Source organism: Tachyglossus aculeatus, unplaced genomic scaffold (assembly GCF_015852505.1).
Source record: "Tachyglossus aculeatus isolate mTacAcu1 unplaced genomic scaffold, mTacAcu1.pri SUPER_30, whole genome shotgun sequence".
NCBI lineage: Eukaryota > Metazoa > Chordata > Mammalia > Monotremata > Tachyglossidae > Tachyglossus > Tachyglossus aculeatus.
In genome coordinates this window covers 1,890,154-1,904,426 of record NW_024044837.1, presented here as the reverse complement: position 1 = coordinate 1,904,426, position 14,273 = coordinate 1,890,154, and the positions used below count along the sequence as shown (strand labels likewise).

Genomic DNA, 14,273 nt, shown 5'->3' with positions numbered 1-14,273 from the left:
GAATCCAGGTTCTCTGACTCCCACGTCCCTGATCTTTCCACTGGGCCACACTGCTTCTCTGGTCAACAGAATATTGTTGACTATAATGGAGGATGGTAAACTCTCCCCGGAAAGGACTCCTTACAAAAAACAAAGCAAAGTTGTACGTAATAAAAAGTATGTGATCTATGAGAGCTGGCTAAACTTTCTCAGAAAAATAAGCTTCAGGTTAATCCGCAAGTCAGAATCCTCGAGAGAAGACACTTTTCCTGTTGAATGTATTTCTCAGGGCCTCTTTCATGTTCTTGTTCCTCAGGCTGTAGATAAAGGGATTCATTGTAGGGATGACCACTGTGTACAGCACAGATACTATCAAGCCCTTACCGAATGCTTGGGTAGATGTTGGACAAAGGTAGGTTCCAAGAACAATGCTGTAGAATAAGGAGACCACGGAAAGGTGAGAGCCACAGGTGCTGAAAGCTTTCCACCTTCCCCCTGCAGATGGGATTCTCAATATGGTGGAGATGATGCGAATGTAAGAGAACAGGAGGCCAAATATTGGTCCTACCCCAATCAGTGCTGCAAAGACAAACACCATTAGTTTATTGATGATGACGCTAAAACAGGAAAGCTCTAGGATCTGGTAAAGTTCACAGAAGAAGTGAAGAATTTCACGATTGGAACAGAAGGATAAGCGAACCACTAATAGGGTGTGTATCAGGGCATGGAGGGAACTGAAGATCCAGGATCCAGCAACCAGCAGGCTACAGAGCCGTGGGCTCATGATGGTGGTATAGTGGAGGGGGTGGCATATGGCCTCGTAACGGTCATATGCCATCCCAGTGATGAGAAAGTGGTCCAGACCTCCAAACAGAATGAAGAAGTACATTTGCGCCAGGCAGCCAGCATAGGATATGGATTTGTCGTGGTTCTGAATGTTGACCAGAATCTTGGGGACCGTGGTGGATAGGAAGCAGATGTCGGCTAGGGAGAGGTTGGTGAGGAAGAAGTACATTGGGGTGTGCAGGTGCGGGTCAGAGCTGATGGCCAGGACAATGAGCAGGTTCCCTACAACGCCGAGAAGGTAAAACCAGAGGAACAGCACGAAGAGGAGCTGCCACTGCTTCGCCCAGTCGGACAGTCCCAGAAGAAGGAATTCCGTGATGCTGGTTTGGTTTCCCTTCTCCATGGGGCCGGAGGATCTGCTGGGGGAGATATAGCATGCGATTGGCATGATGGAGTAATCACATCCTGATCAGACTCAGTCTAGATTTTATGCAGTTTAATGTGTGTGTGCCGGGGCAGGGAAGGGCAATCAGTGGAGACCCCTGCTTCTCGATTTCAGACATCTCCCCAGCTTTATTGAAAATGTGGTTGGGAGGGCTGGGTTCTGGCTGGAGTATTTGGTCACCTGAGATTCTCCTGCTCACACTCTCCAGCCCTCCTGGGGTTCTGGGTCCACCCTTCCTGGGCCCGTGTGTGTGTCCACACAGGGCTCAGCGGGTTCTATTTCCACCCCACCCCCAGGCACAGCACTGGGCTCTCCCGGTCCGCCTACTCTTCATTCTCCATGGAACACCCCATCAGAGAATCAGAGCCCATCATCAGAGGCTCCTCAGGCTCTCTCCTGAGCCTTCTCCAAGGAATCTCATGCCAATTCTCAGGCCAAGCCAACTCAGTATTAAGGAGAAAAACTTGGGCCTAGCTCATTTTGGTGCCAAAAAAATATTGTTGGGTCCTGTTGATGGACTTTACGGTACTCGCAGCTGCCCTGCACCCTACCCTTAGCAAACGCCCCCCAACTCCTTCCTTATGCCTTCTCAGTAAGTTAACTTTTGCTTTCTTTTTAAGCTCAACACACTTATTTCTGCAATGCTCAGCCCAATCCTCGCTCCCAGCCTTGTTTGTCTTCCTCGTGCCTGGAGTTCCCATATGAATGAGGGTTCTGGTGTCTGCAGGGGGTGGTCCAATTGCTACAGTAGTTTCCCCTCCACCCACCCAACCATTTCAGGAGTGAAGCCAGATCTCTTTCAAGAGTGGAGGGTGGGTCATCCAAGCGGCTGGGGTCTCCATAAGAGGAAAGCCCCGATCTCGGACGAGCCGCTGGTTGGACAGAGGAGTCTTCTTTCTCTCCCCCATTGTATGAAAGTAAAGCCGAAACCACCTAAGAAACACTGGGAAAGACTACAGCCGTTTGTACTCTAGTATTCTTGATTGGAGAGGAGACACTCTTAGTAATTACCCCCTCCAAGTGGTGTTTTAACTATTTGTTTTAATGTTGATAATTGGGGCCGTTAAATCTTCAAATGGCTCTTATTTTGGACTGTAATTTGTTGTTGTTCTTTTTCTTCTATTGGTCTCTCTTCCCTTACTTAGGGGGGTCAGGGTCCAGAGAACTGAGACCTTGTCTTGTGTTTTTCTTGAGGGCAGAGATTATGCCTGCCTACCCTTTTCTGCTGTGCTTTCCCAGGAGATTTGTATAGTGCTCTACACACAAGTGTTCAATGAATGCCGGTGATTAAATACCAGGGCTTAGTATGAGGTAAGTGCTCAACAGTAACACTAATAACATAATGAAAATGGCTATTATGATGTGATTTCTGCTTTCAAATCCTTTAGAAACCCTTGATGAAAGGTATACATATCCCCCTCTTCTCCCTGCTCTGGCAGGAAATCCCACCTAATTAACTCCTTCAAGGTCCAGTCAGTAAACTCTTCCCCATCCCTGAATCCACCATGAAGACAAGGCATTTCCCAGGTTTAAACACTGCAGGTTGAAATCCGTGTCAGGGGGTATGAATGAGTTCTAGTTGGCTAGGAGGGATTCTGGGTGATGGAGCCATGGAACTCTGTTGGGAGGTTCTGGTTCACGTTCACTGATCCATGCTGATTATACCCTCAGCCCAACTTTCTCCAGCCAGAGCTTCTTCTAGAGCAATCCTAGCATCCAGCAGTCTTCACCTGTGATGGCCCTTGACCAGTTAGGTCTTCAAAGACATCCTATCACTCCAAAGACCTGTCCTACCCCACTTCCCCTGCAAATCCTCACCTTGCTTTGCCCCTGACTCTTTTTTTAATGGTATTTGTTAAGTTCTTAACAGGGAAATCAGGTTGATACTGTCCATGTCCCACATGGGGCTCACAGTCATAATTCCCATTTTACAGATGAGGTAAGTGAGGCACAGAGAAGTTCAATGACTTGCCCAAGGTCACAGGGCAGACAAGTGGCAGAGCTGGGACTAGAACCCAGGTCTTTCTCACTCTCAGGCCCGTGTTCTATCCACTAGGCCAAGCTGCTTCTCAAGTTGAAAAGTTGGCATCCATGATCTCATCTGGGACACCAGCCATCTACTTCACACAACACAGTTGGATGGACCATTGTTTATGGTATCTGTTAAGCACTTAATATGTGCCAGGTGCACTGTACTAAGCAGCGTGACTCAGTGGAAAGAGCATGGGCTTGGGAGTCACAGGTCATGGGTTCTAATCACAGCTCTGCCACTTGTCATCTGTGTGACTTTGGGCTAGTCCCTTAACTTCTCTGTGCGGCAGTTCCCTCATCTGTAAAATGGGGATTAAGACTGTGAGCCCCACATGAGATAACCTGATTACCTTGTATCCCCCCAGTGCTTAGAACAGTGCTTGGTACATAGTAGGCACTTAACAAATACCATCATCATCATCACTGCAATAGATCCAAGTTAATCAGGTTGGACGCAGTACATGTCTCACATGGTGCTTTCAGTCAATCCGTATTTTACAGGAAAGGCACAGGGAAGTGAAGTGACTTCCCCAATGTCACACAGCAGGGCTGGGTTTATAACTCAAGTCCTTTTGATTCCCAGGTCCGTGCTCTATCCACTCCACTAGACCACTCTGCTTCTCAAGATCTCTCCCAGGAATGGTCGGTCTTAGATTCTTGCCTTCCTGGATGACTTTGAGGGAAAATTAGGGAAGTTAGATGATGTATCCCTAACCATTAAGGTGATATCAAGGAGAGTAACTGTTACCAGATGGCCTGTGCTCCACTGGGTACATGGCCCACGACCTGCAGGATAAGTGATACCAACAAAATAGTGCATAGAGCCTGAACTGGATGGTCTAGGACAGACTACTTGGTCATCTTGGGAACTAATTGTTCATTCTTGGATGAGTCCTCCAGAGACCCACCCTTTTGAGTCACCCAAAGGAGGAACTTCTCCTTAAAGGTTCCCACATGGCATCATCACGGCTAACTGAGGATCCTTTCCTCTTCCTCCCCTGCCCCTCATCCCTACCCCGTGCCCTACCCCCTTTCCCTCCCCAAAGCACTTGTACATATTTTTACACATTTATTACTCTATTTATGTTATTAATGATGCTTAAATAGCTATAATTCTATTTATTCTGATGGTATTGACACCTGTCTATTTGTTGAAGTGCATATATCCGTACTTCTATTTATTTATTTTGATGGTATTGATGCCTGTCTACTTGTTTTCCTTTGTCATTTGTCTCCCTCTTCTAGACTGTGAGCCCGTTGTTGAGTAGGGACCGTCTATATAAGTTGCTGATTTGTACTTCTCAAGGGCTCAGTGCAGTACTCTGCACACAGTAATTGCTCAATAAATATGATTGAGTGAATGAATGAATCTCTCAAAAATGGTTCACACCTATGATCATCAAAAGAAGGAGGAACTAGGACTGTATGCATCACCAGAAATAAGTATTTCATCTCCAGAATTCATTAAAAGGTGGGAGGGACTTCCTCAGCAGGCAGGACTGCAACTGGGAAGACTTTCAGAGGGGGTGCCTTAGAATATAAAAGTCACAACACGTTGCTGCAAAAGTCTGTGCCAATCATTTTGTGCTGGGATGGTGCACCTTGTTATGTGGGATCAGTGGGATGTTTTAATAAAGAGGACTTGTTATGCACTGAGATCTTGGGGTATGATGTCTTCAGTAATGGCTATGGAATGAGACAGACAGTCTCCTGTTCCCTGAAAGGGTCAATGATAATAGTAGTGATTCATTCATTCATTCAATCGTATTAATTGAGCACTTACTGTATGCAGAGCACTGTGCTAAGCACTTGGAAAGTACAATTCGGTAACAGATAGAGACAATCTCTACCCAACAACAGGCTCACAGAATAGAAGGGGGAGACAAACAACAAAACAAAGCAAGTAGACAGGCATCAATACCATCACAATAGATAAGTAGAATTTTAGATATATGCACATCATTAATAAAATGAATAGATTAACAAATATGTACAAATATACACAAGTGCTGTAGGGCAGGTAAGGGAATAGAGCAGTGGGAGGGAGTAGGGGCGATGGGGAAGGGAGGAGGAGCGGAGGAAAAGAGGGGCTCAGTCTGGGAAGGCCTCTTGGAGGAGGTGAGCTCTCAGTAGGGTTTGAAGAGGGGAAGAGAGCTAGTTTGGTGGATGTGAGGAGGGAGGGCATTCCAGGCCAGAGGTTGAACGAGGGCCAGGGGTCGACGGCGGGACAGGTGAGAACGAGGCACAGTGAGGAGGTTGGAACAGAGGAGCGGAGTGTGTGGGCTGGGCTGTAGAAGGAGAGAAGGGAGTTGAGGTAGTAGGGGGCAAGGTGATGGAGAGCTTTGAAGTCAATAGTGAAGGGTTTTTGCTTCATGCGAAGGTTGATAGGCAACCACTGGAGATTTTCGAGGAGGGGAGTGACGTGCCCAGCGAGTTTCTGTAGAAAGATAATCTGGGTTAGCAGAGTGAAGTATAGACTGAAGCTCGAGAGACAGGAGGATGGGAGATCAGAAAGGAAGCTGATGCAGGAATACAGTCGGGCTATGATGAGAGATTGTACCAGCAAGGTAGCAGTTTGGATGGAGAGGAAAGGACAGATCTTGGCGATGTTGTGAAGGTGAGACTGGCAGGTTTTGGTGATGGAGTGGTTGTGTGGGGTGAATGAGAGAGCGGAATCAAGGATGACACCAAAGTTGTGGGCTTGTGAGATGACATGGATGGTATTGCCATCCACAGTAATGGGAAAATCAAGGAAAGGACAGGGTTTGAGAGGGTAGATAAGGAGCTCAGTCTTGGACATGTTGAGTTGTAGGTGTCAAGCAGACATCCAGATGGAGATGTCCTGAAGGCAGGAGGAGATTCGAGCCTGGAGGGAGGGAGAGAGAACAGGGGATGAGATGTAGATTTGGGTGTCATCTGCGTAGAGTTGATAGTTGAAGCCATGGGAGCGAATGAGTTCACCAAGGGAGTGAGTATAGTTGGAGAACAGAAGGAGACCAAGAACTGACCCTTGAGGAACCTCTACAATTAGGGGATGAGAGGGGGATGAGGAGCCTGCAAAGGAAACTGAGAATGAACGGCCAGAGAGATGAGACCCAGGAGAGGACAGAGCCTGTGAAACCAAGGTTGGATAACGTGTTGAGGAGAAGGGGATCGTCCACAGTGTCGAAGGCAGCTGAGTGGTCGAGGAGGATTAGGATAGAATAGGAGCCATTGGATTTGGCAAGAAGGAGGTCATTGGTGACTTTTGCGAGCGCAGTTTCAGAGGAGTGGATTGGACAGAAGCCAGATTGTAGGGGCTCCAGGAGAGAGTTGGATTTGAGGGATTCGAGGCAGCGAGTGTGGATGACTTTCTCTAGGAGTTTGGAAAGGAAGGGTCGGAGGGAGATAGAGCGATACCTGGAAGGAGCAGTGGGGTCAAGAGAGGGTTTTCTTAGGATGGGGAACATGTAGGCAGAGGGAAAGAAGACATTGAAGAGTGAGCGGTTGAAGATGGAAGTTAAGGAGTGGGGGGAGAGAAGGGGTGAGAGTTTTATAATATTGAGAGGGAATGGGTCCGAAGTACATGTGGACAGGGTGGCACTTGAGAGGACGGAGGAGATCTCTTCTGAAGGTACTACTGGGAAGGATGGGAAAGTCGTGGAGTGGGTTGGGAGCGGAGGGGATGAAGAAGGGGGAGTGGTGACTTCGGGAAGCTCAGACATGATGGTTTTAATTTTATCAATGAAGTAGGTGGCCAGATCGTTGGGGGTGAGGGATGGAGGAGGGGGAGGAACAGGGGACCTGAGGAGGGAGTTAAATGTCCGGAACAGCTGATGAGGGTGATGGGCATAAGTGTCAATAAGGAAAGAACATAATTTTGCCTGGCAGAGGAATGGGAACTGTTGTCAGAAAAGGAAAAATTTAAAGTGATCAAGGTTGGCTTGGTGACCTTCACCAATTCTGGTGGTGAAACATCCTGGTTTGGGCAGGTTGCTATTAGGCCTGGTGGGGACCAGGGGAGACTTGGATTTTAGCCAAGAAACTCCCAGGGCAATACGCCGAACTCGCAGAGGACAACACCAGCATAACCCCCCTTCAGATCGCATCCAGGATGATAGACAACGCTATGGAAACCCAGCCCAGGCATCATTTGTCACACTGTGACCAGCAGATACTGCTTAGTACAGAGCTCCCCTGGGTACCCAGTCTTTGGCACACTGGTCTCTGACTCCTGCTGCGTGGCTCATGCTGCTGACGTCCACCGACCTCTGACCCTCCCCGTCCTTTCTCCACTCCTTGCGGCATGGGCCGCAGGGGAAGAAGCACTGCACACTACAGGCTTGTTCTGCTAACTCCGTTGTATTCTCCCAAGGGTTCAGTACAGTACTCTGCTCATAGTAAACACCCAATGAATACAGTTGATGATGATGATGATGATGTGGACACAAGATCAGGTGAGCCAGGTGGCTTCTGTAGAAAAAAGGTCATTTTGACAGACACCATCCCACCCTTGGAAGCCGTTCCCTTCTCTGTCAGTGACCTGAAAGCAACCATGGCTAGAATGTTTTAGAACAGGGCTTTGCAAATATTAAGCACATAACAAATACCATTGTCATTATTATTATTATCAATTCAAATTAATGTCTGTCTCCCCCTCTAGACTGTAAACTCACTGTGGGCAGGGAATATGTGTTTTATGGGTTGACGTTTCCCGCAATTAGAACCCCCAGACTACAAGTCCTTGGGTGTCCTGCGACTTCAACTGAGCAGGCTCTGAGGGTGTTCTAACCCGAGCATGGAAGCTTTGGCATTTCAAGTGAGGGAGAACAGCTGCTCAAACCCAGACTGGAGCGCCCAGCCCAGACATGTGGCTGTTGGTTTCTCTCCTAAATGTGGTCAGTAACATGCAAAAGAGAGGAAGAGCCTGTGGAGGATTGGGGTCAGAACCCATACTCCAGTGGAAAGTTAATGGGGGTCTGTGCCTCCCCCAGAGACATGCCCTTTTCATAGCCCCCTCCCCAGCTTCTGGACATCAGTGATGGGGGTCATGGCTCATGGTTGGGAGGGGGTGGTGAGATATGCTGTAGTCCTGATAACGGAGTAACATGCAGCCTGACGTTCTCTTGTCCAGGGTGGGTAACAGGTGTGGGTGTTTCTGTGGGCTGGCTCTGGGGGAATGTACCTTACCTCTTCAGGCTGTCTCGGGGTCGGTCAGGCAATGTACTTTGCATACACCCTCCACCTCCTCTGTACCCGCGGGGGATGAGTCTTGTGGTGGGGAACTCCTCCTAGGACATTTGATGTGGCTGAGTGGGAAGAGGGACACAGGATTGTAGGGTCCCAGGCAGGAGCACTGCATCCTCACTCACGCTGGTAGTGCAGTGGGAAAGGGGTTCATGGCAGAACTATTTGCAAGAGTCTCTGGGCCCTTGGGACCCACACTCCATGGCTCCCTGAGCTCCTTGTCAGAGACAAACACTCTGTTTCTGGTTTCTGTCCTGACCCCTCTTGGCTCTGCTGAGGGAGATATCTGGAGATGATAATGTAATCTTACTGGGAACAGTTTAGCGTGGCTTAGTGGAAGGAGCATAGATTTAGTGGGTTAAAATCCCAGCTCTGCCAATTGTCAGCTGTGCGACTTGGGGCAAGTCATTTAACCTCTGTGTGCCTCAGTTACCTCATTTGTAAAATGGGGATTAAGACTGTGAGCCCCACGTGGGACAACCTGATTACCTTTTATCTACCCCAGTGCTTAGAACAGTGCTTGGCACATAGTAAGCACTTAACAAATATCATTATTCCTTCTAGACTGTAAGCCTGGTGTGGGCAGGGATTGACTCTATTGCTGAATTGTACTTTCTAAGCGCTTAGTACAGTGCTCTGCACACAGTAAGTGCTCAATGAATAAGATTGAATGAATGAATGAATAAATCTCCTGGGCTCTCCTGGACAACCGTCCCTGAAGCTCACTGATTATATTCCCCAGGCCGACTCGTGAGAATCTCTCAGCAAAGACCTAGGGACAATCATGACCAAACTCCTCATCCCTCCGAGAAGAGGTAGAATAACCCAGGAATCTACCCGGAATCCTGCACTGCACTACCACCGTAACCTCTGCCCAGGAGAGAGTGAGCCTTGGGCAGCATTCTCATCTAACAACCTGAGAAATGCCATTGCTGTTTCAGGACAATGGGACCCAGATCCCAGAATTCTGTCTCTGACAGTGTCTTCCTCCCCCTGTCCCAGAAGCACACTGTTGGCTTTCCTGGGATGTACCTTCTATCATCACTAGTGCTGCCTCCAATGACCTTCCATGAATGGATGCCTTCCTAATCCTTTCCTGTTCCTTCCACTATCCCTCTTGTCTTGTCTTATGCCTTTGAGTCATTTCTGACCCATAGCGACACCACGGGCACATCTCTAACAGAACGTCCTGCTCTCCATCTGCAATCGTTCTGGTAGTGTATCCAGAGTTTTCTTGGTAAAAGTCCTGAAGTGGCTTACCATTGCCAGAAGCAGCATGGCTTAGTGGAAAGAGCCCAGGCTTGGGAGTCAGAGGTCATGGGTTCTAATCCCACCTCTGCCACTAGTCTGCTGTTTGACCTTGGGCAATTCACTTCACTTCTCCGTGCCTCAGTTGCCACATCTGTAAAATGGGGAATAAGACTGTGATACCCACGTGGGACAACCTGATCACCTTGTATGCCCCCAGCGCCTAGCGACTTTCCACATACGCAGCAGAAATACCAACATTACTGTTATTGCCGCCTTCTGTGCAGTAAACTCTAATCTCTGCCCTTGTCTCTCTCCCATGCGGCTGCAGCTCAGCATGGGTGAATTTTCACTTGTAGCAGATTGCCTTCCACTTGCTAGCCACCAGCAAGCTAGGAATGGAATGGATAGGCCTCTGCCTGACTCTCCTTCCTGTAGCTGAGACTAGTAGAGTACGGAAACTCTCCAGGCCACTATCCCTCATCTTTCCATAAATCCATAACATCCATCAATTTAGTAAAAATCTAATTTGAACCGGTTTGATTTCTACCGAAATTTCTTACATTTCCTTCTGTATCCGGGGACTGTCATTAGGTGTTCCCTCCTCCCCGTGGTGTTTGATTTGGTCAGTAATGAGTCCTTATTTCCGCTGTCTTCGCCCTTCATGAATACTGACACTTCAACTGTAACCCGACTAAGTATTCATCTTTTTGGTCAATTTCCAGCCTTTTTCACTGTTTCCCCCTTTGACAAAAGTTAATCGACAGGTTTTTTAGAATTTCACTTTCTACAAATTCTGCAATTTGTCATCACACCTGTAGGCTGCTCTTCCCCAACTCTTATGATGGTTATTTCTTATTATCAGTTACTGTAGCAAGGATTTTCAAATCATGTCTCTAATGTTCAGTTGTTACGGATAAAAAAACACCATAATGTCATCTTTACAAAACAATTCTATGCTTTTCAATTTCTTTCACAGTTCAGATCAATGGTAGGGATTTGCTTTAGAAATACCCCGTTTTTTATTTGTCCAAAAACACTTGCAGAAAGAGAGCTGGGTTCCTTTGTTCCAATAAAAGTGAAAATTCCACCTCGTACTGAAACCATTTAACAACCATTGTCGCGTTTATTAAATGCTTATTGTGTTCTATGATGTGGGGTAGCTACAATGTTACTCACACACCTTCAATTATACATTCCTAGTCCAATATTTTTTCAGTAGATAATTGAACCTCAACTGATTCCAGGGCTGGACTTGGGATTCTGACCTTGCCAGAACCCACGGCACCCAGAGCCGTGCTACTGGGTAAAAGCAGAGAAATCCTTCACGAGATAGCTCTTTTTTAGCCACTGTGTTTGACTAGACCCTTGCACCCTGGATTGGGGATGCTTTTTTTAGGACATTGTCTGGTGGCAGAGGTTACTATGAAGGCTCGAGGAGCTGGGGAGTAGCCGGTGAAGAGAGAGGACATGTAAGATGGGGGGAGATGGTGCAGAACTTTGAAGCTAATGGCAAGGAGTTTCCATTTATTGCAGAAGGAGAAGGATAACCATTGGAGATTTTTGAGGTGTGAGGAGATGTGTGCTGAGTGTGCTGTGCTGAAAAAAGATAATCCATGTGGCATTATAGAGAATGGGCTGGAGACGGGGAGAGCTAGAGGCAGGGAGAGCAGGAATGAGGCTGATACCATATGTAGTCTTGCTGGGCAAGGATTGCAGGCTTGGACCAGTGTGGATGGAGAAGAAATGATGGAATCTGGAAATCTGGAAGAAGAACTGACAGGATTTAGGAAGAGAATGAGGTGAGACTTGAAAGAGAACCAGGAAGTCAAGGATCATTCCAAAGAAGCCAGCTTCTGGGAACAGGGATGGGGCGTGGCAGAGAGCGGAACATTAGGAGGTGTATTAGGAGGAGATTGTGAAGGAGGGGCTTTATGAAGGAAGGTGAGATGTTCAGTTTTGAACACGCTGAACTTGAGGTGAAGGTGGGACATTCAGGTGGAGCTGTTTTAGGGGCAAGAGAAAATGTAGGATTAGAACTCAGGAATAGAACCAAGATTAGAATGTTGCTTGGGGAAAAGCCAAGGGCTGGGAAGTCAGAGGTGGGAGGTCAGGGTTAGAGAGATAGAACTGGGAGTCATCCGCATAGCGGCTTTCCCTGATTAAGCCTTTTTTTCCTGACTCCCTCTCTCTTATGCATTGTCTGTGAACTTGGATTTGTTACCTTTGGGAACTTGATATTGACCCCACCCTCAACACTACAGCACTTATATGCATATCCATAATTGTTTCATTCATATAAAGATCTATCTTCCCCTCTCGACTGTAAACTTGTTGTGGACAGAGAATGTGCCCACGAACTCTGTTGTACTGTACTCTACCCAGCGCTTGGTTCAGGTCATTGCACATAGTAAGTGCTCAGTAAATACCGATGATTTATTTATGGATTGATCGAGGTGGTAAATAAAGCCATATGAGTGCATAAATGCCTCTAGTGAGTGTGTGCAGAATGTGCAAAGTAGGGGCCCAAAACAGAGCCTGTGGGACACTGACAATTAGCCGATGAAAGGGAAAAGAGTTGCCACAAACGTGACGAAGGGATTACAATCTCTGGAAGAAGCCAGATTTCCTACTCATGAATTTTCTCAGGGCTCCTTTCATGTCCTTGTTCCTCAGGCTGTAGATGAAAGGGTTCAGCATGGGGGTCACCACCGAGTACATCACCGATGCTATAGAGTCTTCCCTGGCCGTGTGGGTGGACCGGGGGCTGAAGTAGACTCCCGGCAGATGGGATTCTCAAAATAGTGGAGATAATACGATTGTAAGAGAACAGAAGTCCCGTGAGGGGACCTAGCCCTAACAGAGCTCCAAGATCACAGAGCAATATTTCATTGATGAGTGGATCCTTGCAGGAAAGTTTTATGATCTGGATAGGTTCACAGAAGAAGTGATGGATTTTATTGTCTGCACAGAAGGATATTTGAAGCCCCATCAACGTATGCGTCAGAGCATGTAGACTGCTGAGTATCCAGGATCCAGCAACCGTCAGGGCACAGAGCCGTGGGCTCATGATGGCGGTGTAGTGGAGGGGGTGGCGTATGGCCACATAGCGGTCATATGCCATCCCGGTGAGGAGAAAATGGTCCAGACTTATGAACAGAATGAAGAAGTACATTTGCACCAGGCAGCCAGCGTATGATATGGATTTGCTGTGGGTCTGGATGTTGATCAGCATCTTGAGAACCGTGGTGGACAGGAAGCAGATGTCGGCCAGGGAGAGGTTGGTGAGGAAGAAGTACATGGGGGTGTGCAGATGTGGGTCGGATCCGATGGCTAGGGCGATGGTCAGACTCCCCAGGACCCCGAACAGATACATCCAGAGAAACAGAATGAAGAGGAGCTGCTGCAGCTCCTCTCTGTCGGACAGTCCCAGGAGGAGAAATTCTGAGATGCTGGTTTGGTTTCCCCTCTCCATGGGGCCAGAGGATCTGCTGGAGGAGACCTGGCAGGAGAATGGGATGGTGTAGCAGTTGTATACTGGTTCTGCATGTTCCTAGGCCTGTGCAGGTGCTGGGGAAAGAACTGGCAGAATAAGTAGTAAAGGGAAACAGTGTGGCCTAGTGGAAAGAGCACAGGCCTTGGATATAGAGAAACTGGGTTCTAATACTGGCTCTGCCACTTGCTTGCTGTTTGTCCTTGGACAGTCATTTACCTTCTCTGGGCTTCAGTTTCCTTAACTGTAAAATGGGGATTCCATATTCATTCATTCATTCAATCATATTTATTGAGTGCTTACTGTGTGCAGAGCACTGTACTAAGCGCTTGGGAAGTACAAGTTGGCAACATATAGAGATGGTCCCTACCCAACAGCAGGCTCACAGTCTAAGTCTTTATTGTATGCTTACTGTTTGCAGAGCACTGTACTAAGAGCCTGGGAAATAACAGTGGAGTTGGTCCGGCATGATTCCTGCCTACAACGAACTTACAGTCTAGTTGGGGAGACAGACATAAAATAAATCACAGATAGAGGAAATGGCAGAGAATAAGTACAGGTACATAAGTGCTGTGGGGCTGGGGGTAGGGTGAGCAACAAAAATGTTTAAGGAGAACAGACTCAAGGGCAGAGGTGATGTAGAAGGGTGGGTGAATAGGTTGGGGACAAGAGGTTAGTCAGGGAAGTCTTCTTAGTATCAATATGACTTTCAAAGGGCTTTGAAGATGGGATAGTGGTAGTCTGTTGCAGAGGAAGTTGGGGGGTGTGGGGGGGAGTTCCAGGAAGGATGGAGGATATGAGAAAGGGTTTGGTGGTAAGAAAGATGAGATCAAGGCAAGCGAGTAGCTTGATGCTAGAGTATTGGACTGTGCTGACTGAGTTGTAGTAGATTAGTGCAATTAGGTAAGGTGGAGAGAGCTGATTGAGTGCTTTAAAGCATATGGTAAGGAGTTTCTCTTGGATGTGGAGGTGGAGGGGCAACCATTCGATAGTTCTGAGCTGTGGGGAAATGTGCACAGAGCAGTTTTTAAGAAAAATTGTGTATGGACTTGAGTGGGGAGAGAC

The 14,273-nt window shown here is 47.5% G+C and overlaps 1 protein-coding gene across 1 annotated transcript; it reads right to left on the bottom strand.

The window, feature by feature from the left end:
• Positions 1-220: 220 nt before the first annotated feature.
• LOC119921779 (olfactory receptor-like protein OLF4) lies at positions 221-13,190 on the bottom strand. The gene is made up of 3 exons (XM_038741823.1): positions 12,484-13,190; positions 12,321-12,392; positions 221-1,181 (listed from the first exon to the last, which is right to left on the bottom strand). Exons 1-3 carry the CDS (start codon positions 13,188-13,190, stop codon positions 221-223), a joined length of 1,740 nt encoding a protein of 579 aa, XP_038597751.1.
• Positions 13,191-14,273: the final 1,083 nt, after the last annotated feature.